The 25,739-nt window shown below is 40.6% G+C and overlaps 2 protein-coding genes across 2 annotated transcripts; one reads left to right on the top strand and one right to left on the bottom strand.

Annotated features, from left to right (window-relative positions):
- The first annotated feature begins 125 nt into the window (after positions 1–125).
- On the top strand, positions 126–13,117 carry dnaaf10 (dynein axonemal assembly factor 10). The gene is made up of 8 exons (XM_082153783.1): positions 126–408; positions 2,899–2,999; positions 3,079–3,209; positions 3,299–3,400; positions 7,138–7,253; positions 8,841–8,975; positions 10,727–10,824; positions 12,702–13,117. Exons 1-8 carry the CDS (start codon positions 223–225, stop codon positions 12,907–12,909), a joined length of 1,077 nt encoding a protein of 358 aa, XP_082009909.1. The 5' UTR covers positions 126–222; the 3' UTR covers positions 12,910–13,117.
- An 8,254-nt stretch (positions 13,118–21,371) lies between these two features.
- Positions 21,372–23,713, bottom strand: LOC309486917 (zona pellucida sperm-binding protein 3-like; the record flags this gene model as incomplete). Its single annotated transcript, XM_082154384.1, has 8 exons — positions 21,372–21,442; positions 21,514–21,602; positions 21,683–21,765; positions 21,843–21,960; positions 22,102–22,279; positions 22,359–22,462; positions 22,541–22,659; positions 23,165–23,713. 8 exons carry the CDS (start codon positions 23,711–23,713, stop codon positions 21,372–21,374), a joined length of 1,311 nt encoding a protein of 436 aa, XP_082010510.1.
- Positions 23,714–25,739: the final 2,026 nt, after the last annotated feature.

Raw genomic sequence — 25,739 nt, 5'->3', positions numbered from 1 at the left:
AACTTATATTGACTGTTACTTTAAAACAAAATATCAAATAGTCTAGAGTTATATTCTATTCGTTTTGTGCAGATTTTCCGTTCATTTTGATCAGGCTATAAGTAGGTCAGCTAAGTGTTGTGGGAGGGTCCTTAAACGCGCTGATCAAGCAACACAAGTGACATCGCGTGTGTTCTGCTCAAACTGACAGTGTTCTCGTGTTTAATATACAGGAAAAGCACCATGTCAACAGCCCTCGAGAAGCCCCAGATCATCGCACACATCCAGAAGAGTTTGAACTATACGGTGTTTGAGAGCAGATGGATTCCCTGCAGCGCAAAGTTTGTGTGTATGGGAAACTTCGCCAGAGGAACCGGAGTGATGCAGATCTACGAGATCCAGCACGGGGAACTGAAGCTGGTCAAAGAGGTTTGAGCTGATTCACTTTACCTCAGACTGATTCACGTTCACCACTAGCGGAGGAGGACGAGCGCCTTCTAGAACACTCGTGTCGCGTGGTTGTCATGGCAACAGGACGCGGTTTGTTTACACCGCGACTTCTTAAACATCTGATTTAGCGAGTTTACTCTCGTCCTCTTTTGAGCGTAGACGAGAACATGCTCTATACAAACTTAAATGGTTGTAATTCATGAACTCTTTGGAATAAAGACTTACGGGTTGTCTATTTTTAAAAAGGATAATCTGCTAAATAAATAAAGTTATAAAAGTTTAGCAATTGTACTGTACTATAACTAAATATTTGTGTGTGTGTGTGTGTGTGTGTGTGTGTGTGTGTGTGTGTGTGTGTGTGTGTGTGTGTGCGCGCGCAAAATAACACACCCTTAAACCTACCCGTACAATAAGATCACTGTATAATAGTACATCGTACTTAAAGGCACCTGATAAAAACTGGTAACTTACCAGTGTGGGTTTATTAACGTGTGTGTGTTGTCGTTGGTATTTGTGTGTGTGTGTGTGTGTGTGTGTGTGTGTGTGGTCATGTGTGCAGGGTTTGAAATTAACTTTTTCACCCACCAGCCAATTTGGCTAACGTTACTACATTTTTAAGTTATCAGCCATAAAAAAGAAGAGGAGGAAGAAATTAACCAGATTTAACACAGCATATATAATTTGGATATACTCACACACTCACTCACTCACTTACTCACTCACACATACATTACACACACACACACACACTCACTCACTCACTCATTCACTTACACACACACACACACTCACTCACTCACTCATTCACTTACTCACACGCACGCTCACTCACTCACTCATTCATTCACTTACTCACACGCACGCTCACTCACTCACTCATTCATTCACTTACTCACACGCACGCTCACTCACTCACTCATTCACTTACTCACACGCACGCACACACATTCACTCACTCACTTACTCACACGCACACACACACACACACACTCACTCACTCACTCACTCACACACACACACACACACACACACACACTCACTCACTCATTCACTTACTCACACGCACGCTCACTCACTCACTCATTCACTTACTCACACGCACACACATTCACTCACTCACTCACTCACTTACTCACACGCACACACACTCACTCACTCACTCATTCACTTACTCACACGCACGCACGTTCACTCACTCACTCATTCACTTACTCACACGTACACACATTCACTCACTCACTCACTCACTCACACACTCACTCATTCGCGCACACACACACTCACTCACTCACTCATTCACTTACTCACACGCACACTCACTCACACGCACACACACACATACTCACTCACATACTCACTCACTCACTCACTCACTCGCACGCACGCACACACACACACTCACTCATTCACTCACTCACTCACTCACTCACTCACTCACACGCACGCACACACACACACTCACTCATTCACTCATTCACTCACTCACTCACTCACTCACTCACTCACTCACTCACTCACACACACGCACAAACACACACTCACTCACTCATTCACTTACTCACTCACTCACTCATTAATTTCTTATTCAAACACAATCCTGTCGTCCAGCATCTCCTCCCTTAATCTTTCATCCTTTACACCAAAAATGTGTTTTAGATGGACTGATCAATACAGTATAAAGAACATGTAGGATGCTGTAAAATAGCAATGTCTTTTCTGTTAACCAAATGCTTTTTAATCTTCGCTGTTGCTTCAATGCAAATGAACAAGCGTGCCGTTAATTTTTGTGTAGTGACGTGTGTTCAAGTAATCCAGATATGAGCAGATTCTGCACAATACGCTGTATTTAATATATCATGATGACTCACGAGTATTTGCGTTAAATCTGCACAGATTTGTTTTACACGAACTTCCCGAGCAAAGCGGGTAAACATAATAAGTAACACGCCAAACTGGCTCGTGATTTGACAGCGTAACACACCACAGTTGATCTTTACCCGCATTTGGCGGGTGTTCATTTCAAACCCTGTGTGTGTGTTATGTATTATCGTGTGTGTGTGTGTGTGTGTGTGTGTGTGTGTGTGTGTGTGTGTATACGTGTACCTACTTAACTATATTTTGGGGACAAATTTGTACCCAGAAGTCACCAAAACCTGACAAAATCTCCCCAAACCTTCCTTTATGGACGTCCTCATTTGTAAATCTGGTTTAAAAATAAAGTAATAAAGTTTTTTTTTGAAAATGTAAAAACACAGAAAGTTTTGTGTGATGGGTAGGGTTAGTGTGTGTGTGTGTGTGTGTGTGTGTGTGTGTGTATGATGGGTAGGTTTAGGGGTAGAGTTAGTGTAAGAGGAGAGAATATGCAGTTTGTACAGTATAACACCATTACGCCTATGGAATGTCCCCATTTAGATGGTTAAGTAAACGTGTGTGTGTGTGTGTGTCCATTTCAAAACTACCTTATTCCAGATCGAGAAGCCGAAGCCGATCAAGTGTGGCACGTTTGGAGCCTCGTCTCTCCAGCACAGGCATCTGGCCACCGGAGACTTCGACGGAAACCTCAACGTCTGGTAGGATCTTGATGTCTTCCAGCATCCAGACTGAGACGGTTAGAGTAACGTAACATGAAACTGAACCGCTCCGTTGCAGGAATCTTGAAGCGCCGGAGAGCCCGGTGTACTCAGTCAAAGCACACAAGGAGATCATCAACGCTGTGGATGGAGTGGGAGGACTGGGCATCGGGGACGGGGCCCCGGAGATCGTCACCGGCAGCAGAGACGGTCACTTATCATCTCACACACAGTGTACTTCGAAAACTGAGTTTGTTCTCAGTGTTTTGGGATTTGAATGTGTGTGTTTTGGTGAACAGGTACAGTGAAGGTGTGGGACTCCAGGCAGAAAGACACGCCTGTGGTGAACATGGAGCCGATGGAGGGGGAAGCCAAGAGAGACTGCTGGACAGTGGCTTTCGGTGGGTATATTTGCGCACTCATTTGGGCTGCGTCTAGAACTGCCCCCAGAAAAGAGATCCTCTGGCTGGGAGACCGTGAGCTCTTGGCTGCATTCAGTCTGAGTCCTAGGCATTTCAGATCTGTGAGAAATGAACTCTTCCTCCGACTGGGCCAAAATGAGCCAGTTGTCGAGGTAGTTCAGTATGCGCATTCCCTTCTGTCTCAGGAATGTCTTCTGTCTTCGTGAATGTGAATGTGCATGGTGCCAGGGACAGTCCGAATGGAAGGACCTTATACTGGTAGGCCACCCATTCAAACGCGAATCTCAAGAACAGTCTGTGATGGGGGGCTATCTGAATATGAGGGGCTATCTGGATGTGAGGGGCTATCTGGATATGAAAGTAGGCATCTTTCAGATCCACTGAGAAATACCAATCCCCTGGGCATACTTGTGAGAGGATTTGCTTCAGGGTTAACATCTTGAATTGCCGTTTCATAAGGGCCCTGTTCAGAAGCCTGAGATCTAGGATGGATCTGAGGCCACCATCCTTCTTGGAAACGAAGTAGTAGCGACTGTAGAAGCCTGACTCGCTGTGGGGAGGAGGAACTGTCTCTACAGCTCCTTTCGCCAATAAGCTCATTACTTCGGCTCTTCACCAAAGTATTGACTATGCCTGCGAAGCTAGGCGGTCTGCGAGCGAATTGAAGTGAGTATCCTCGTTCTATTGTGTTCAGAACCCATTCGGACACACCAGGGTTTTTGTTTTGTTGGCTATAACAGCGGTCAATTGATCGTTCGCAAAGACCCACCCCCTTTAGTTACTATTGCTATGTGTGACAAGCCACGCCACTTTCGCGCCACACCATGTTCTCACGCAGTGAAAAATACATTGCGGAGCAAGAAGACACTGATAACGCGCTGACAGACAGGACAGACCAGGTTACTTTTGATATGAAATTTAAACAATAAATACCGTTTTGTGGCTCTTTAATTTGTCTGACAGATCGCTGTAGAGCCTCAGTTAAAGCTGCTCGTGAACCGATCATCTCTTCCTTTTAGTTAATTTATAGCATCAAATAAGCATGAATGAATATCAGAAGGAATGTTGTTTGAACCGTGGAAAGACGTCAGCACACCGTTTTTCAAGTTCAAATCCTAATCCTACTAACTCTCCTGACCGCTTTGTCGAACAAAAATCATCGGCGGTTGGCGGATTATGATTGGTCAGATTGTCTGTCAATCAAACTCCCTGCGAAGGGTGAATTGCATGGGTGTGTGAACATGCACAGCCTGCAACTGTAACATTTACTCCAACAGCCGGAACTGAACAGGGTGTTCGGAGGAACAATCAAGGCTTTTTGGAGGGTGGTCCTGCCGCAGCGAGACTTAACCCTCACCTCTTCCTTCCCGGAGGATCAGGATTGCTTCTGAGGCGCAGGGTCCAGCGCTATCTTAGGCCGGTGTCCCTGACGCTTAGGAGGGAAGCGTTTAAGCTGGTGCGGGTGCTGGCGATGCTCAGGCGGAGGTGGCTGAGTTGTCACTGGCTTGGTTTGCTTTGCTGCTGAGTCGGCATTGTCTATTGGTGACTCGATGTAGCGGAGCTGGAGCGTTTGAGCGTTGGCACTTCGCTCCGCGAAGCCGTCAACCACGGGACCAAAGAGACCAGTGGTGGAGTTTGGAGAATCAAGGAAGGCTCTGTCCGCGTCCTTTATCTCTGTCAGATTGAGCCACAAGTGCAGTTCCAGCACCACTAGGCTGGCCATGGCTCTGCCGATGGCTTTGGTGGTGGCCTTCGTGGCGCGCAGGGCCAGGTCCGTAGTGCTGGAGGTCACTGAAGGCAGCTGGGTCTGGTCCAGACTCGTATCTAGACCCTGGCAGGAGCCATTCATCCAGCGCACAGCGTGTGGGCTCCCCCGAGGTAGACCACTCGAGTCTGAGCTCCTCGACGACTTTAGTAAGGACGCGGATGAGTTCGGCGTCAATACTAACCCTGGTGTCACTCATGTCTTTAGACTGCAGGGAGGGCAGGGTCATCCACTGAGCCCGACCAATCCCCCGCATCGGAAGCCGCCAATGACAAGCTGTCATCATGAAGGTCCTCTTCGGATCCTCCAAACGAGACGAGGCTGCTCGCATCGCACGAGGGGCGCTGGTCTGCGTGTGTAAAGAGCACTGGAGAAAGCTCTCTGTGTGGAGAGAGTGAGGCACGTGGGAGCTAGGCCGGCGTGAGCTCGCTCATGTCCGATCGCTCGTTCCTCTGATCCGAGGCTCCTGGTAGAAAGGAAACGGGGGGGCGCGGAGCCGCTCTCTGAAAAGAAAGCGATCCGCGAGCGCAGAGAGACATACTCTCGCAATAAGAGAGCAGCTCGTCTCGGTGAGCGCGGCTTCTGTGTGGGCTTTCAGACAGGCAACACACTCACTGTGCTCGTCAGAGGGGCTCTGCATGAGCCACAATCACGGCGCGACATTTGCAACAATGACGCTGTAAATTTCGTCTTTTAATAGAAAGAAAGAAAGTTTCTTCGAGAGATCAAAGAAGTGTGTTTGTCGTTGAAGGAGAATAAATCTGATTCCTATGGCAAAGTGAGCCCTTTCGGCGCCTCGGCGTGACGCGCTGCGACTGGCTCACGCAGACATGCTGCTTTGCCATAGGTTCATGCAGTTCCCACTGAGCAGCCAATGAGAGCGCTCAGATCGCCGCTGTATTATGGCTGTGCAGTGGCACTACGTTTTTTTAATTAAAGGCTTCAAGGAGATCAGGGGCCAGTTGCATAAACATAGCCATTATGTTAAGACTGTGTCTTAAGAACTAGTACGAACAACTAGCAGTTAGTTAGGGGTAATCAGTCTTACTTTTTGGTATCAAATTAGACCAATCTACATTTTTATGTAACTGACTAAGATATGAACATTCTTTATGGGGAAAAGGAGTTTCCCCATAAGCATCTAGCGACACAATACGAGTAAACGTTTCGAAAGGGAACTTCAAGTGAATCAAAGAACATACTTTTGAACAAAATCTGGTGTTCTGAATTGTTTCAATCGTTTAAAACTATTAAAAAACGGTTAAAAATTATACACAATACATATTGTCACTATCCACAATACATATTTTGTATTGCGATAAATTGTGACATGATATATTGTTACATCCCTATATAATTGTGAGAATTATTTTTAGAGGGCAAGGAAAGAGAATTTTGAATATTATGTACATTGTTTGTTTGTTTGTTTTTAGTACTTATTTTAAGCAAAATACTAAAGAGGAAACCCTGACCCTAACCCAGCTGGTGTGAACACACTCTCCTCCCTGTGATCCCTGTGACCCTCTTTTCTCATCGCTGGCGTGTGTGTGTGTGTGTGTGTGTGTGTGTGTGTGTGTGTGTGTGTGTGTGTGTGTGTGTGTGTGTGTGTGTGTGTGTGTGTGTGTGTGTGTGTGTGTGTGTGTGTGTGTGTGTGTGTGTGTGTGTGTGTGTGTGTGTGCATCAGCATGTTCTCAAACAGGGTTCAGTGTTTACTTCAGTTTAATCCTGAGTGAAGAACAAAGAACTTATCAGGGCCTTAACGATCTCTTAATGCTGTTGTTGTTGCTTTTATTATTATTAAATTTTTTTTTTACAGGTCTGGCAGATTCTGTCATTCTCTAGTTCTAAAGTACAATATTAATAAAATATGTTACAACTGTGCTTTTTGTAGTATCAGAAATCCAAGCATAGAAAATAAAACTAATCGCAACTTTCCTTGTTTTATCTCAAGGTCACGCGTTCAACGACCAAGACCGATGTGTGTGTGCTGGATATGACAACGGTGACATCAAGTTATTTGATCTTAGAAATATGTCTTTACGATGGGAGACAAATATAAAAAATGGGGTAAGTGGGACATGTTTAACTTCTGCTTGTGGCTTCTTCAGAACTAGTTCAGTGTACATTATTGTACAGGTGTTACTCAACAGTGGACATTCATGGACCGATCATCTGTGTGATCAAGTACACTTCAGTTTCAGTAACGTAAAAATACAGACTGGCTTTGATGTGACCATCAGATATTATTTAAACGTTATTATTCATTTAGATTTCAGAAGGACGGGGAATATAAAGTGTCTGAGCAGTAGAGCTGCACGATTAACCGTTAACAGATCGCAACACACACCATCTTATTCCTAAACGACAGAGATTCGGCTCTTTCTGTTAAACCTGTGATAGGTCTGATCACAGGAACATTCAGATCTGTGTTCTGATCCAGAGAGAGTCGTTGTCATTCAACCACACAGAAATATTATTTCTTACAATCATTCATATTATCACAGGTTTATAGTTCAGATATAAACACTGATGTCTAAAGAAGTGATAAAAATAGAGTAAATCACCTTTTGAAAGTAACTTGACGCTTCAAATAAAGATTGTATCAGTTACATCGTTACACCAGTAGGTGGCGACAGGTGACTGTTAAAAACTGAATCATTTATACAAGAGATTCGTTCAAAATCACTGATTCATCCAGTAATAAAACAAGTGAAGTCTTTATGTGTGAGTCATTCACTCAAACTGATTTTTTTTAAATAGTTCATTTCAATTAATTAAACGTTTTAGATAGACTGCAGCAACTAACATTTTGTCAGAACCTCTAGTAAATGACATGTTATTTTGTTTAGTTGCCTGTTCAGAATTGAGGTAGAATTGTGATCTATATATTTTTTTTAAAGTGATCCTCCGTTTATCCAGAATCATGCAGCTCATCATAAAACAGAAACTATCCATCATCTGGTCCCAATCATAGACTGTAAAAAAAAATATGGACGACGCCCCTTCGCTCTCTTCCTTTGGTGAGAAGTAAAGCCGCCAGTGTCCCGATATGGCGCTGACATCTTGGGGCTTGAGTCTGCGCAGTAGCGATCTCGGGACCAGACCTGCGCAGTCGTGAGCAGGAAGTAAAGCCGTGAAATCAAGGCCCCGCCCCCTCACTCTCGGTGTGAAATAATGAATTATAGAAATGTAGATATTACATTTAAAACTCTAATCTCCTCAGTCCTCCGAAGATCCCGAAAAAAAGTCTGTTGGTGCTTCAGTGACTACTTCGCTCCGAGAACCTGTCAATCACAGCTGTCAATCATGATGTCACACCACTGTTTTTAACTAAAAACAACTAAAAACAAACTTATTTTAAAAACAAACACTTGAATTTACATCAGCGTGATAACAACTACAGTAAATGACAGAAACCACCTTCGTAAAAAAGATATTTGAAGTGTAATTAAATTGTTTAGTTGAATAACACGGGGAGGCGGGGCTTATGACCTATACTAGGACCAGTCACCGGGGGGCGATAGAGACGCTTTGGCTTCACTTTTCAGGGCTTGTGCGGCACGCTTGATCCCGATGCGGCGAGAGCTTTCTTCATTACAGTAGTTTGTGTAGATGCATTATAATGGATAAACCTACTTTGCGTTTCTTTCACAGGTATGCTCTGTTGAATTTGACAGAAAAGACATTAACATGAACAAACTAGTGGCCACATCTTTAGAGGGCAAGTTTCATGTGTTTGACATGAGGACCCAGCATCCCAGCAAGGGCTTCGCTTCAGTGTCGGAAAAGGTTTGTTTCACTGAAAGGCTGTATACATGTTTCATTTTTCCTGAATGATGATGATAAATTGTATTTGCTTTAATTTATTCTATTTCTCGCAGGAGAAAACATGCAATTACTATAAATTGGCACTGAAGCTTTTAAGTGGGGCTGGGAGATATGGCCAACAATATTATCATGATATATTTCCCATATCATACCATCTTGATATACAGTATTTATCACGGTGTTTGTTTATCAGTAATGGGTAAGGCAGTAATGGTCAATAAATGTGTTCGTTGAGAGTGAATTGTAAATGCCACAATATGTAGGACCCCATGACATCAATTTCATTTTCTATTTGATTTTTTTCTGAATTATGTTTTGTGATTTAAATCAAATGGCATCTAATGAAATGAATGAAACTTTAACAATTTAATCAATCCTTTAAAATGTAATCAAATGAAAATATAACAATTAATTTACAGCAAAACATTGAATTTAATTTTTTGTCAAATAAGGTTTTGTACAGCAGAACTTGAAGACTGTATAAATTAAAACATGGATTGAGCAGAAAATCTTGGTTTTATAATGTGCCTTGATATTAATGATGATGATAATAATCATAATAGTATGATAAGTACATTTGATTATACAATAGTAATATATTTCTTTCATAATTTCTTCAAGTTAAACCAAAATTAACATAATTTCTTCATATGAAACCGAGAACCGATAACACTTTTCCCAGAATGAGTCCAATACAGATTCTTGCATTTTTCGATACACTCCGATACCAAGTACCGATACCAGTATATCCATTGCATTTGTAATTTACAAAAAATATTGGGTAGAGAAACCAAAAGACTATGAATCATATTAGTCGGCTTAATTCGTTCAGTATATATGTTTCCTTCAGTTATTATAATGCATAAGCCTCTGTGGTGTTTTCTGGGCCGTGACATTTGTGCTTATCTCTGTTACTGATAACATTTGCATGGCTAAAGTCTGATTACACTGTACAATAATGTGAACATGCATGTAAAAGAATGTAAAATGTAAAACATGACTTTTTCCTGCAATACTGTCAGGAACCCACTTGTTATACATAATGTAACAGCCAATGTTTTTCCTACATATATGATTTAGTCTTAATCCAAAAGACATGCGATCAGCAATCAAGAGCATCTCTCTCTCTCTCTCTCTCTCTCTCTCTCTCTCTCTCTCTCTCTCCATTGACATATCCGACTGAACTGAAACTGTTCAGCGATGTCTGTGAGAAAGGGATGCGCACTCATGATATCGCGGCCCGGCCCTATTTTTAAGCTTCAGAAATGGCACAAAAGCAGGCTAAAAGCGTCCTGTGCCATTTGTGTGCAATATCACAGTCTCCTGAAGCCCTGCGATAGCTTTGTGCGAGAAAGAAACCAGTCTTTAACAAATAATCTAACCCTACAAGTGAGCCGACTGGATCGATTTACTAATAGAAAAGATCTGATTCAAAAGAAAGATTCGTTCACAAAGTGGACATCTCTTGAGCCCAAGGAGGGCTAGGGGGGAATGTCCAAGACTTTCCCTGAATAATGGATTAAACTTGTGTCTGTTGAGCACTCGGAGGAGTCACATGGCTTCAGAAGACTTGGATTGTAGCGCATTATTCACTTTCATGATGCTTTTATAGTGCTTTTGCATCCTGGATCTTTGTTTGCACACTTAACTGTTGAAAACGTTACTCTTAAGACTCGCTTGAGAGTGTTTAGCATTTGCGTTCTGTATTTCAGGCTCACAAGTCTACAGTTTGGCAAGTGAGGCATTTGCCTCAAAATCGTGACATCTTCATGACGTCTGGTGGAGCGGGTAATCTACATTTATGGAAATAGTAAGGAATTTCTTTCATATTTTTAACATTTAAAGAGTAGGGATGTGTATCGTTTACATTTTACCGATGCCGATACTGCTTTATCGACTCAAAATATTGTTTCCAATAAGGTAAATGAATTAACACCCTAGATATCATCCACTTTTATTTTAAGTCTTATTGCAAAACATTTAATTGTAGCAGAATATCATGAACCAAGATCAACACTTACACGAGGAACGTTTGCCTGTGGTTTAAAAACACCATAGAAGAACAACTAGAGTCTAGACTAACTAATGTAAATCTCAAGCATTATTAAAGACAAGTAAACACTCGGTAATTAAAAAAGAACAAATAAAAAATAGCAATCGCTATAAATAGATACAACTGAACAAAGATACGATTGAAATAAACAGTGTTTTAAGATTTTCAGGTACAGAAACTGTAATTAAATGTAAAATAACACTGCTCTTTATAAAATATACTTTACAAATATAGTTACAAAAGTTACTCAGTCAAGAACGAGTGAATTTTCTCTCTGTCTTGTGTTTGATCCGTGTTCTCACAGAGACGGCAGCAGGAGTATTAGTGCTGTCACTTTAAGAGCGGCACGGATCCAATACACTGATACACATGAACACAGAAAACAGAGTCTCACGCTTCAATGGTTTAAAGTCATATAATGATATGCACACAAAGGAATCGATAAGAGGAATCAGAATTAAAATTTTATAACAAGTTATGCACATGGATATCACACATACGTTGAGCAATATGATGACATTGTGAAAATGACAAGGAGCAGCTTCTAATTCGCTAATTTAACACAGAAGTATACAGAGATTAAACACCACAAGTGTCGATAACAGTATCGTTTGTCCTGAAGCTTATTCCAAAAAAACCACTGGTTCTCGGGATCCATACCTACACTGTAAAACCGAATTAGTTGAACTTACTTAAAAAAAGCATGCAAACTGATTGCCTTAAAAAAACACCAAGTAAAGTGAAATAGGAATAGTATGTGTTACTGACAAATGCTTAGTTAGTATAGTTCACTTACACAAGAGTTCTAGTAACTAAAAAAGAACTGTAGAGAATACTTGTATATATATAAGAATACAATATAATTGTTACCATTGTTGTGTTTTGCAGACTGAATGTTGTGACTCAAGTATGATCAATTACAAGATTGTCACAAATATAGAGGGATTATATAAACCCAATTAAAAGTTTCACAAGGTGTTTAGGACATAAGTGTTAGCAACAAAATTATAAAAGATCATTAATTGACATGAAAAATCGTTTTTTATATATATATTTTTTATATATATACATTTATATTCTCCTCTTCCTTTGAAACCGAATAACTGATTTCTTGTTGCAATCGCTTCATCAATGGGAAGAGAATTACAATAGTATAAATGAAGTTCCAAGTGCCAAACCAAATGGGACACTAATCGCCATAATGGTGACTTAAACATTTTAGGAAAATAAACATCAATTTATGAAGTCAGCTTATGTGATGTTCTCTCAAATTTTTCAATTGTATTAAAATTTGAACATTCAAGATGACTTTGGGAAATGAGTGAATGCAAACAGAGAAAGATAACTGCAGAAGTGGAGGAAAGGAGTGAAAAGTCCTTTAAGATTTCCCCCGCCTCAAAAACCACACTCAAACCAATCTATTAATCTTAACTTGGATTTTCTTAGTAAACAAAACATAGTTTGTAAATAGAGCAGATTACTAGATTTTTACAATTAAGTTAAGACATTAAGTAAAGTTAACTAAAAAGTGTTAGTTAGAATCACTGTTGGATTTTACAGTGTACTAGAGAGTGCTTCATGATGACTCTTCAGTGTGGCGTTTTTGACACATCATTGCTTTTCCATTGTTCCAGTGAGTATCCAGGCCAGAGGACTAAGAAGGGCTCAGATGACGTAGATGAAGGTGTTGCTGGGTCCGTGAATCTCCTGCAGAACGTCACGCTGTCCACACAACCCATTTCCAGTCTGGACTGGAGCCCCGACAAACAGGGTCTGTGTGTTAGCTCGTCGTTTGACCAGTCTGTACGAGTCCTTATCGTGACCAAACTCAACACAGTCTGAGCTAACGTTAGCAGGATTTCTACCATTATTCCCAAACTAATTGGAATATTTGATGACCGTTTACATGCCACATGTCTTAAGTTCATATGTGCAATTATCATTTTTTTTGTTTTAAGAAAACAGTTATGTTATAATTCTATTACTATAGTGTCTATTACTGCTAAGAGGCGTTCTTATACAAAATGTGAAGGTAAAGTTTTTACAACAACCACAACTTGTCTTCGCAATCTTTTATCTGTTTGTAATTACTGATGTCAAACATTTCTATTGTTTGTCAACTCTTCTCTTCTGTAATGCCCACTTATCACGAAGCAATCAGTTCCCCACGGCACTATCTTACACTGAATACACCGTTTCACTCGACTAAACATGTATGCCAAACAATGCCAGAATGGGTGTTGACCAAGACATCTGTGTTTAATGTTCAGGGTGGATTAAAAAACAAATACTACCTTAAGGACAACCATAAGACAGAATAAAATGGACGACCAAATATATGAAGTACATTCCATCAAAAATAAGATCATATCCAACACTTGAATTTGAAAAGGTCTTGAATCTCCTCATCATCCACTGAACCGTCCTCAGAAGATTGGGTCGTGAATTTCCCTTCAATATATTCTTCAAGGCAACCTTTTAGTGCAAAAGAAGAGTGTTTAGCATTTTAGCACTAATATTACCCAATTGGAGAAGGGTTGATGGATTGATGAATTGGTTGATTGAAAGAAAGAACTAGATTTGGTGTAAATCCCTCCAGAAGCGTCTCACACACACACGAGTGTGTTCCCGAACGCCAGAGAACATGACAGCGTTTACTGTGTTTCGTCTGACGCTCGAGACACACTCGTTTATGATGGAGGGAGAAAAAGAGATACTTGCAGTTTTATTACTGATATTGTGCACCAATTTTGCAGGAAGTGAGGATTTTGTTCTCTTGAACACATGAGATGGAAACGCTGCTTTATTCGCAAATGTTTAATGTGATATTCCAATTTTGTGCATAAGTTAAATTTGCTACTTTGGGTGGAAACATGACCTGTCTCTCACCCACTGAATATACAGTCACGAGACTAAAACATGAATAAATAGTTTTTATTTATGAATAAGTCACTTCCAGAAACGTATAGCATGGCCAGTAGTCCGATTCACAAATGAATGACTTTTATGAGCTGCATTTTTTTGTTATTTAAAAGTAGCCATGAGTCATAGCGGTTATGAATTGTTTGGACTCACTAACTGGACCTCAAGTTATTACTTTTGTCTGACTCAAAATAAACCCATAACTGTTATAGTGTTAAATGAACTCGGATCAGTGTAGATACTGACTGTATTTTATATAAGTATGTGTAGTTAAAGATTATTTGAGTGTTGTTTATTATTTAAATGTGTTGATTTTTTAAGGCATTGAGTGTCACGGGCATGAAACACAAGATCCAGTTGCGAATCAAAGATACAGATCAGACCAGTTGCGAACAGAAGACAGGATGGCCTGATGTAGATATGCAGGTCTGTGTTCAGGTCTGGGCAGCGAGGAGACAGCACTGGGCTGAAGTACATCGTCAAGTATGACGTTACTCTCACGATGTCTGAACATAAATCATGAAGGAAAACTGTCGATCAGCTTTATAGGGCAACCGTATGATTTGAAATGATTCGTTTCAGCCTTTTTGAAAGGAAGTTCCCCAAACCGGAAGTGCCTCCCATAATTCAAAACGCATTAAGATTGTCAGGAATAAGGGGGATAAGGTGGATAGGACGAATAAACGAGCCGCACGTGCGCTGATCTGATGGCTCGTCTCAGACCAGGACAGTATAGCCTACACACAATCATGAACAGGCAAACCTGCGAACCGTGACATTGTGAGCATGTAATTAGTGGCATTCTGCATAAATTATTTAATGAATGAATGAAATATTTTTAGTATTTTAACTTAATACAGTTATGACCAAGTGTTGAATTACATGTATGCCTCTTAAATGTATTTGTATACATTTATTTCTAATTTGGCAGCAGGCGAGGGAAAATGCAATAAGAATGTATAGGTACTGAAGCAAGAAATCAGATTCAAATCCTTGATCCTGAGAAAGAAAATAAAAAAGTTAAATGTGCCCAAGGGTCTCTGATTTCATGACTTCCTACATAATTTACTGCATCAGTGCATGTTAATCGAAATCGATCGAAATTAATGCTCAATCTCGATTATCGAATCAAAAAATGGAATCGTCAATGCTGCCACGCCCCATATATCACGTCAGCACGTGCCCCCTCAGATTTTTCCTCCCTGATCATTTTTTTGTCACAACTTTATTCCTATTATGCTCCATAATATACCAGAGCCTATAACGACTCAAATGTATTCTTCTGGATGTGTAATAAATCGGTCAGCATCATCAGCCCGCCCCTTTTTCCTAATATGGTGTCTGTGTATATAGCAACTCACTCGTCTCGCACGTTGAGCTGGCAATGTTTAACAGATGGTCTTGAAGTGGTAAGTGGGCAAAGCAACAAATCGGCATTGAATTAGTTATCGGATGATATTAAAAGGTAGTGGGATTATTTGTGGTTGACCTGGAAATTTTAACTTGATCAAAAAGTTATGGATTTGATATTAGCTGCGAATTCAGAGCATTAATTTAAGTTGTGTCAGGCTTTATGTACCTTTTATGTAAGATCGTTCTTAGGTCACATACCAATTTAAAATCATAACATAAAAACTGCAATGGTACTGTTTTTAAAATCATGTGTAGTAGGCCTAAGTGTACAGTAAGTGTGTGTGTAAACATGCTTTAATGAAGTAGACTTCAAAAGCTTTTGAATTTGAGCTTACAGTTCTTTCATCAACCTGTCTTTTACATAAACTTACAAAATAGATACTTTAAAGGTATAGCGGAGGATCTTTCCAAATTTTAGATAAGTCCCGCCCTCTCCACTTTTTGAAAAGTTTGATTGATTCACCAGAATGATTGACAATTAGGAGGACCAATAGTTTAGACTACCCACCAGGAAGTAAAACATCCTCCGCTATACCTTTAACTTAGTCCTCAGATAGAGGAGGGTTGCTGCTAGATCCGTTAAGGTATTTCTGTCCCTCCCAAACTGCATTGAAATGGTATGTTTAGCAGCCAGAATTTAAAAATGTTCAGGGGGAGAAACCCCTCTGACCCCTCCTAACATGATCCATATCACCCGTCAGAAAACAATTGCAACGTCTCAGATTGTGCCCCCCCAGAATTTTGGCTTGCATGACGCCCCTGGGTCAGATATTATTATATATTGCATAAAAGTCTAAAAATGGCATAGCTTGTGCTTTAAAAAAAAAAATTGTTTTAATCGAGAATCGAATCGAACCGTGACTTTAGAATCGAAAATGTAATAGAATCGAGGATTTGGAGAATCGTGACACCTTTAATGTTCATAAAGGCCAATATATGCTTTTATTGTCAAAGATATTATTCCTCAACACCAGAAGAGCTAACATAAAGAGCCAAATGTTGCAAAGTATTTGTAATGTTTCTTGTTTGTCTCTGTAACACACATGTGATAGACTTGCTCTGGACTCGTGGCCTGGTCAGAGGAAGACTGAAGAGGAAAGCTGCCAAACTGAGACAAACGTGTAGAAACTGGACGTTCAACAGACAAAGGACATCCAGTGTCCTGATGCTCGTCTGACAAAAATAAAAGTGCAAAGTTCTTTTACATACTCTTTGTGCTCATGTGGGACAAAGAATTGGGTAACACTTTATTTGACAGTGTCCTTGTTACATATGTTACATGTACTTACCGTAGTAATAACAGTAAATGATGCATAATTACATGCAACGAACCCTCAACCAAACCCTAATCCTACCCTAACCTTATAGTAAGTACATGTAGTTGTTTAATATTACTCAGTATTTAAATATATAATTACACTGTGTTACGGTTTGTGTCTCGTGTTTTCCTCTCCTTGTGATGACGTCATGACTGTTTTATTTTTCCTGTGTCTGAGTTTGTTATTAGGTCCGCACCTGTGTATCATTATACACCTGTGTCTCGTTGGAGTCGTTTCTGATTCACTATAATAAGGACGCTGAAGCGGAGCATGGCAGGAGAGAGGAGAACCAGCAAACAAGCTTTTCTTTTTCTTTTGTTAAATTACTTTGCTGTTCGTCTTATTAATATTTGTTACCTTCATATTATTTTGCAGTTTATTATGTTTCTTTATCTGTGATACATGTTTCGTGAGTTTTTACATGTTTGTGTGTATAATAAACGTCAACGCAGCGTACTCATGTTTCACGTGTCCTTCTTTATGTTGTGAAACCCTTACGTAGCCACTTTTAAAGAAAGGGTTCGTAACACACTGTAACGATGACAGCTTAAAATAAAGTGTAACCAAGAATTGAGCCATGACGTATTCGAGGCCTTGTTGTATAAAACCTGCTGCTTATTAAACATGGTTTAATAAACAAGCTTATTAAAACTCTTTCTGCTTCAGCAAAGCCTGTATAAAACCGTAAAAACATGTTTGTGAAGGTCTGACAATAAACAGCTCTAGTGAAAAAATTATACTTTATAGTATTTGAAATATATTCCCTTTTTCAATAGTTCACTGTCAATATAGTAAAAAAAAAAGTTGACTATCTATTAAAAGTATATTAGCATCATGCTTTTACCCATTTTCACAATACAACTTTTAACACACTTTAAAACAATTACAAAAATATACTTGAAGTGAAAATTCTGTTTATTTTAATTTGCATTTTACTTAATATATTTCAGATATATTTTTAACTGTGATGAAAATGATCATTTTAAAGGACAAGTTCGGTATTTTACACTTAAAGCCCTGTTTTCAGATAGTTTCTGATGAAATACAATGGTTAAGATTGAAATTTTGACAAATGCTGCTGTCCCGAGAATTTTAGGTTTTTGTGGTAGCACCCCCCACCTATACAACGGTTGCATAGGTGCACTGGAAAAATCGTTCGTTTACAAAGACGTGAAACTCACCGAGTGGTCAGGGGTGTTCACTGATATGCTCACACAAAAATCGCTGCAAAAGATGCTTTCAAACAGGTGTTTTACCATTCGTTGTAAAACTGTGGACCTATTTTTCCAAACGCCTCACACCAGTACATTCTTCCGTTGAGAGCTTGAATAATAGACACTCCAGCCCAGTTGGTGGTGATAATGCACCTTTGCCAATTGCAAGCAAACCACTGGCATTTCATTGAATACACAGAAGAAGAAGCGGCGGAGTAATACCGTAAAGGTGCTGCGGTCTCACAGTGTTCACTGGGTGTCCGTCATCGTACTTCCAGTCCTTACCATCCTGAGAATCAAGGTGTGCTTGAGAGATTCCACCAGACACTATGGCTATGTTGAAGTATTGTTGGGAGACAGAGAATGAGTGGGATGAGGGTGTGCCACTTGTTCTTTTTGCTATTCGTAAAACCACTCAGGAATCTATACGGTTCAGTCCAACTGAACTTGAGTTTGGACATAGTGTCCGAGGACCACTGAAAGTTCTTATGGAGCAAATGCTTGGTCTGGGTAACAGTTTAACTCCTACAAAGAACATTCTTGATTATGTGGCTCGTTTTCGTGAACGAGTGCAGGAAGCCTGTGCTCGTGCCAAAGAAGCTCTTTCTGAAGCTCAGTCTAGCATGAAACAGCACTTTGATAAAGCAGCAGTGTCACAATCATTTTCAGTGGGTGATAAGGAAATCGTGTTGTTACCAATTAAAGCTTTAAATGAGTCCACCCCCCAAGATTACGGTTATAAACATGAGCCTCGTCTGAAAGGCAAAGGGGGAGGTGTTGCTGTAATTTATAGTAATATCTTCAAAATTACTGAGAAGTCTTGTTTTAAATATGATTTTTTTGAAGTGTTGGTGCTTAATATAACAATATCTAGTGTAAATGATAAACACGTTTGAGATTTGTGCTGGCTACTGTATACAGGCCACCAGGGCACCATACAGACTTTATCAAAGAATTTGCTGATTTTCTATCAGAGTTAGTACTGGCCGCAGATAAAGTCCTAATTGTCTGTGATTTTAATTTACATGTAGATAAGGAAAAAAGATGCATTGGGATTGGCATTTAAAGACATTCTGAACTCTATTGGAGTTAGACAACACGTGTCAAGACCTACTCATTGACGTAATCATACTCTAGATCTAACATGGAATCAATGTTGATGTCATTGAAATTCTACAGCAGAGCGATGACATCTCAGATCATTATCTAGTCTTGGGTATACTTCATTGCGTCATGACAAAGGCTACCCCAATTCAAAAGCGACTTCAAATGCGCCCTTCGTTTCCCTGTGAAATGAAGGATACACACTCTTTCAGTTCCATCTTATTTTTGCTGGATGTGTGGTAGAGCAAGTAAAGTTTATTCATGAGGATTTTGAAATGATCAGTTGTTCCAATTTCTTTGAATGTGTCACTCACAGCAAGCTCAAGCCTATGAGCCGTACAATGCCAACCAGTGACACCAGGGAACAGGGCCTACATTCCAGCTACTTCCCCACTTTAACATCAGAGCTCCATCAATTGTTTGGAGAGGAATTCCTTTGTAAAGAAACCATTCCCTCTGCCCTTCAAGTCTCCTTGTGGTGAAAACCAAGCTTTAAATTTTGTTTATTTGTCTGTGGTGTTTTTAATATGCTTTAAGATAAACCATGTGCAAATTCATAAATCAACACAATTGCTAAATATTTTCTCCTTAAAACTGCAGTGAACCAAAGACAGTCTCAAAAACACAGTTTGAAGTCACGACTGTTTCTGACGTCACAAACTACCATGTAACTAATCAGGTCAACAAGTGAATCTCTGAGCTGCTGTGAGTGGAGGCAGGGCTCATTTGCACATTAATAGAATAGTGTATACTAAATGAGGCAAGGGTGTCGAGTTACATTCAAGTGGATGCTGCACACTGGTGGTGGTTGATGAGATATCCTACTGATATGATGTGAAGCGCTTTGGGTGTACTGTAGCACAAATGAAAGTGCCATATAAATGCCTCATTGTAATGATTTTCACCAGGAATTCTTCTGTTAAACAAATTGTAAAAAACTATTGCTTCAGAAGCATAACCTTGAGCTTTCACTAGCAGTCTTTAAAGGTTAATTTAAAACTACCTATGGAGAAAGTTAAGTAAATAAAGTTAAAGTCCCACTCCGATCATATTTTGAGCTATTTTTAAACATTCTCAGTGGTCTTTAAATGATGATTATGCCGTTTTTAGCCAAAATCACAAAACCTGTGCCGTTTTCTGGGACTTCTCTTCAGCAGAGCGGCAGTAGCTCATTAGCAATTCGCCTCTGCGTTGTGGGCGGAGCCGTTGGCTGAAGCGAGATACATAGGCAGCAACAGCCTCTTTCTGTCTTTCTGTCAACACAGAAAACATTATCACTGGATAGTTTTTTTCATTTAATTAAAGTGTTGTTTTATGTCAGCTGAATGTCCGGAACGCTTTTCAGAGAAGATAAGGCAACTTATTTAGCACAATTCACACCCAGCGGCAATTCAGAAAAAGAAAAAAATCTCAGAATGCTCCACATGAAACTTTGGTCTTCCGACCTTTTACCGCTGTGTCGATTTATTCTGATTAATATGTGCGAGGGAGAGAGAGCAAGACAGCGCTTAGTTTGGAGACGGTAAGGTCTTGTTTACATTTTCGCCTGGCTCCGAAGACAGAGAGTGCGCGCGCGCACGTCCGGGTCTCTCTCTCTCTCTGCTCGTTCTTTCAGTTATAAACATGTCCTGTCACAAGCGCAGCAGTTCATCTACATTACTCACCGATCAAATAAGACTTTGGCGGGACAAAAATTCACTTTGGCGGGCGCTAAAACAAGTTCAATGCAGGAAAATTCATGCGTGAATTTAACCGAGTAGTACATGACCTTGCACTCGCACAAATGCGACCACATAAAATTTTAACTCGCACACTCAAAAAAATGGTAGCAGTCTGGAACCCTGGAACGTAACGTTAATCCAGTCATCTCTCACAGCAACATGTTTTGGTAAAGCATGAAAGCTAATACCAATATCTCTCCTCTTAGCATCGCAACCCTGACGGGGCGGAGGGGAGTATGAGCTTGTGGCCCCGCCCAGTGGAGTTACTACGTCACAACTCCAGTCTATTTTAGCCGGCATTTTAGCGTCTGCTACAGATTCACAGCCATTTGAATGCAGAAATACTCAGAAATACAACTGAGCTTATTTTTCTCAAGATATGTCCTCTAGCATAAGAAAAATGCCACAAGAACATGTTAACACCTAGAAAAACATGATTTTCATCGGAGTGGGTCTTTAAGTAAATAACTTCAGGAACTCTGTGGTTGCATGATATATGGGACTAGAAAAGTACAGGACGACTATTAGTTTCAGCACATCAGTTTAAGTAGTTAAACCAGACACGCAGCAAAATGACAAGTCAGGTACAACAAAGGACTGATTTGTCAGTTTTATTGAGAACCTCTCTTTTGGCCTTGAACCATTACAGGACCAAGTGAGGCCTTGCCTTCCCACTGAATGCCTAGAAAAGAAAAAAGCCAAGTTAGAACACTTGAATCAAACGCAACCTTAAAGAAAGCAAACGCTACCAACCTCCATAGGGAGCAGCAAATTCACCATCAGGACCACATGTTGAGTCACAGCAACCACAAACTTGGTCGTTTCCATCAGCAGCAAGCCACCTGCAACAAAACAAAGACATGGAACCTTCAACATAAGTCAACTTAATTCCTCCCCCCTCCAAAAAAAAAACCTCACGTACCCATTGGCAAAGGAACAGGATTTACGCTGAGTGTCACTGGGTGCAGAAGCAAGAGTTGCCTTCACAATACACGTTATGTAGATCTGCAAAGGATGACAGACAAGTCACAAAACCAGAGCAGACGGGAGGAGTCAAGTTAACTCATGATACTAGTACATACAGAAGGACTGTTGCCCTCCTGGAACATAAACGCCTCCAGCTGGAACTGGATCTTGTCAACCTGGGACCGAGGCATGAAGCGGGAGCTGGAAGCTGTAGTTTTGGCATCCACAAAGCACCTGATGACAAAACAGTCACAAAGAGCAACTCATGAATGTCAACTGTAGAGCATCAAGCAACTGACCTTACCCCTGACTGTGACAAAGTCGTTACAAAAGGCAACTTAAACAGTCCTACCGCATCAAGGGCAATAACCTTACCCGTGATTCTCAATGAAGGAATATCTCGGAAGAGAGTTCACATCAGGTACTTGAGTGGCCACACAGCGGTCCACAAACACACGCAGAGGCACATGATTGTACTGCTTCACAGATGCCTCGATGTTAATAACGCCACCCAGGAAATAGGAGTATGAAGGCCTCTGATAGGCCCAATCATCTACACAAAAACACGTTAGGCACAGCCACAATAGCAAGGGTAAAGGTTTATTTTATTGAAAGAAAAAACATGTACCAACCCATCATGATCTTCAAGGAGAACAGCAAGACTTCTTTACCAGCCTCTGTTGAGGCATAAGGGACCCATGTTGGCCTCAAGGCATCACTGCTTACATTTTGGAGCCTGCAGTTCATGAAAGTACCCATTAAATGGTCTCCCAGTTGCACGAGAAAGTGCAGAAAGTCACAGAGATCCCCCTACCTTTGATAATGGCATTGAACACCAACAATTGCACCTTCGGCCCGGGTAATCGGAGTCCCTGCAAACGCCTCTGGGGTGTAGGTAAGAGAGAAGGTGTAGACAAGCTCATCCTCATTCATCTGTAAAAAGATTGTGGTTACCAAGAGGGTCATCCCAAAGACTTTACATACACCAAGACCATGCACTCATATTGCTATGAATGGGAGAAGGTGCACTGCAATATGGTGGAATTCCTAAAGGGCAAATCACCAATTAGTAAATTCTTCACATCACCACAGCTGCCCTCAGAGGCTCAGGTGTTGCCAGAGATAGCCAATGTTTTGGAGAAATACACTAAGGATTGAACATTTTGTTGTTCCAGGGTAAAAACTAGCTTTAACACCATTAAGGCCCAAGATTTGTTATGGTTTCTTAAGCTCCTTTCATACCATTTATGGGATAGTTTACATGAGATATTGGTTTGAAGGCTTAAAGGTAAGTAGCTTTAAAAATTCAGGATTTACCCATTCAAATAGATAAAAATTGGTCTTAGCTGCCCTGGCATTGTAAAACCAAGTGAACTGACTTTCCTTGAAAAGGTCCACTGCCACAACAAATAACCCATTAAGATATATATTTTCTTACCATCAGCACACTGTTGCAGTCCTGCAATTCATACTCAAAGATGAGCACTCTTGACCCAGGATCCTGACCAACAACAGAACATCCACCTAAAGACAGACCAGTTGGCTCGAGCAACTGACCATTGCTGAAGAAGTCCTGCTGGACCTCTACGAGAACCCGGTTCTCGCCACATTGAACCGCTACGCTGCTAGGAGTCACGGGTTGCATCAACTGGAAGTCCACAGCCAACTCACTCTGCACCTCAGGAACAATGGGATACCTCCAATCCAAAGGCTTCACTGGACCCTCCAACAACTGCTTCTCCTGAAGGCCAAAAGGCTCCTGCGCAAGGCTTTTGGAGTCAGGACCCAAAGGACTCTGAAACTGAGAAGCCACTTGAAAAGGGTTCCAGAGCCCTAGAGGAGAAAGGGCAGGACTTCTGGAAGCTGGATCTGATTTTGGCCCCATGCTTCTTGGACTATGACTATACCGCAAACTTCCCAAGACATCAGGCATATCAAATGCAACAATTACTACAACTACCACTAAGACCACTTTCAGGAACCCCATTCTAACAAATGTTGACACAAACACCAGCACTTGGCTTTGCCATTTTGTACAGCTTTGAGTTAAGGTGTCTCCACCCCTTTTACCTTAATTGATTCTCCTTGATTCTCCTCTGGACCTGCAGAGTGTATGCATCTTTTTATGCGACTGTCCAAATACCCACACTTGCCGTCTTTGTACTTGACCACTTGTCTACTTACATGACCTACAGTATTTCCGGTCTTTGATCCATGTGTTCAAGTGGGATTGAAGACCGCAGGTGTGTGCATAACCTTTGATTACCCAATGGGACACACTTTTAGTTTTGCAAAAATGAAAGTTTACAGAGCTTTATTTACACATTCTGATTTCAAAAATAAACTTATAAATGTCTGTTCAGTAGTCCCTATGTAACAAAAGGCACAATTTAAAAATTGTGATGTTTGTATTAACCCTCTGGGGTCTGAGGGGTTCTGACATGCTCTGACATTTATGCTTATTTCTGTAACTTGTAAAATTTTCATGGCTAAAGTCTGATTACACTGTATTCAGCACAAAATCTGCTACAATAATATGTGAGCAGCATGTACAGTTGTGGTCAGAATTAATGTCACCCCTGGTAAATATGATAAAAAAAATGGCTGTACATTGTTTATCCTTTTGATCTTTCATTCAAAAAATTTACAAACATCTAACCTTTCCTAAAAGTAAAAGAATTGAAAGTGTGTGTGTGGTGGGAGTGGGGGAGTGGGGGAGTGTGTGTGTGTGTGTGGGGGGGGGGGGGGGGTCACATTATGAAATAAATGTTTTTCTCCAAAACACGTTGGCCACAATTATCGGCACCCCTAAAAATGTTATCAGTAGGAACACGAAATGACTAGGAACACAAAATTGTCTAGCTATGACTTCTTGTTTCACAGGAGTTTAAATATGAGAAAACACAAAGGCCAAATTCCTTTAATCATCCATCACAATGAGTAAAACCAAAGAATATAGTTCTGATGTGCATTAAAGATTGTTGAGTATCACAAAATAGAAAGTGGCTGTAAGAAAATAGCTAAAGAATTGAAAATCTCCATTTTGACCATCAGAGCAATAATTAAGAAGTTCCAATCAACTAAAGATTTTACGAATCTGCCAGGAAGAGGATGTGTGTCTATTTTATCTTAATGCACGGTGAGGAGGAAAGTTTGAGTGGCCAACGACTCTCCAAGGAACACAGATGGAGAATTGCCGAAATTACTTAAATCTTGGGGGTCAGAAAGCCTAAAAAATATATCAAACAACCCCTACTTCACCACATGTTGTTTGGGAGGGTTTCAAGAAAAATCCTCCTCGCTCCTCCAAAAATAAACTCTAGCAATTCAGTTGTCAGACATGACTGGAACTTCAAAAGGGACCGGATTCTATGGTCAGATGAAACAACAAAAGGGGCTTTTTGGCAGCAAACCCACTAGATGTGTTTGGTGCAAACAGGGATAAAAAGTATCCCATGCATACAGTTAAATATACTGCTGGATCTTATATGTTTGCTGGAGGTCCTGGGCATCTTGGTCAGATACATGGCATTATGGATTTTTGCAAATACCAACAGGTAAAAAATCAAAACCTGACTGCCTCTGCTAGAAATCTTATAATGGGCCGTGGTTGGATTTTCCATCAGGACAAAACAAACATCAAAATCAACACAAAATGGGTAACTGACAACAAAATGAAGCTTCTGCCATGACCGTCCCAGTCCCCTGAACTGAACCCTATAGAAAATGAGTGGGGTGAACTGAAGAGAAGATGAACATCAACATGAACATGAACTTGTGAATCTTAAGAATCTGGAGAGATTCTGTATGGAGGAATGGTCTCTGATCTCTTATCAGTTGTAGCCAAACTCATCAGGCATTATAGAAGAAAACTCAGAGCTGTATCACGTAGTCTAGAGTTTTTGTTTCATTCTGGCCACTCATCCTGATAAAACAATATATTGAATAAAAAAAATAAAAAAAATTGTGTAAGGAAGCTCTCTGCGAGGAGGCTCGAATCATCAAAAATATTG

The sequence above is a fragment of the Leuciscus leuciscus genome (genome assembly GCF_965113295.1).
Source record: "Leuciscus leuciscus genome assembly, chromosome: 22".
Classification (NCBI taxonomy): Eukaryota; Metazoa; Chordata; class Actinopteri; order Cypriniformes; family Leuciscidae; genus Leuciscus; species Leuciscus leuciscus.
The sequence above is the reverse complement of the archived record's forward strand: the minus strand, read 5'-3'. Positions and strand labels throughout refer to the sequence as shown.

Coding starts and splice junctions, on each gene's coding strand:
- dnaaf10 (XM_082153783.1), top strand. CDS start 223: ATGTCAACAGCCCTCGAGAAGCCCCAGATCATCGCACACATCCAGAAG. Junction 3,000..3,078: donor GACGGAAACCTCAACGTCTG/GTAGGATCTTGA, acceptor GCTCCGTTGCAG/GAATCTTGAAGCGCCGGAGA. Junction 3,401..7,137: donor CTGCTGGACAGTGGCTTTCG/GTGGGTATATTT, acceptor TTTTATCTCAAG/GTCACGCGTTCAACGACCAA.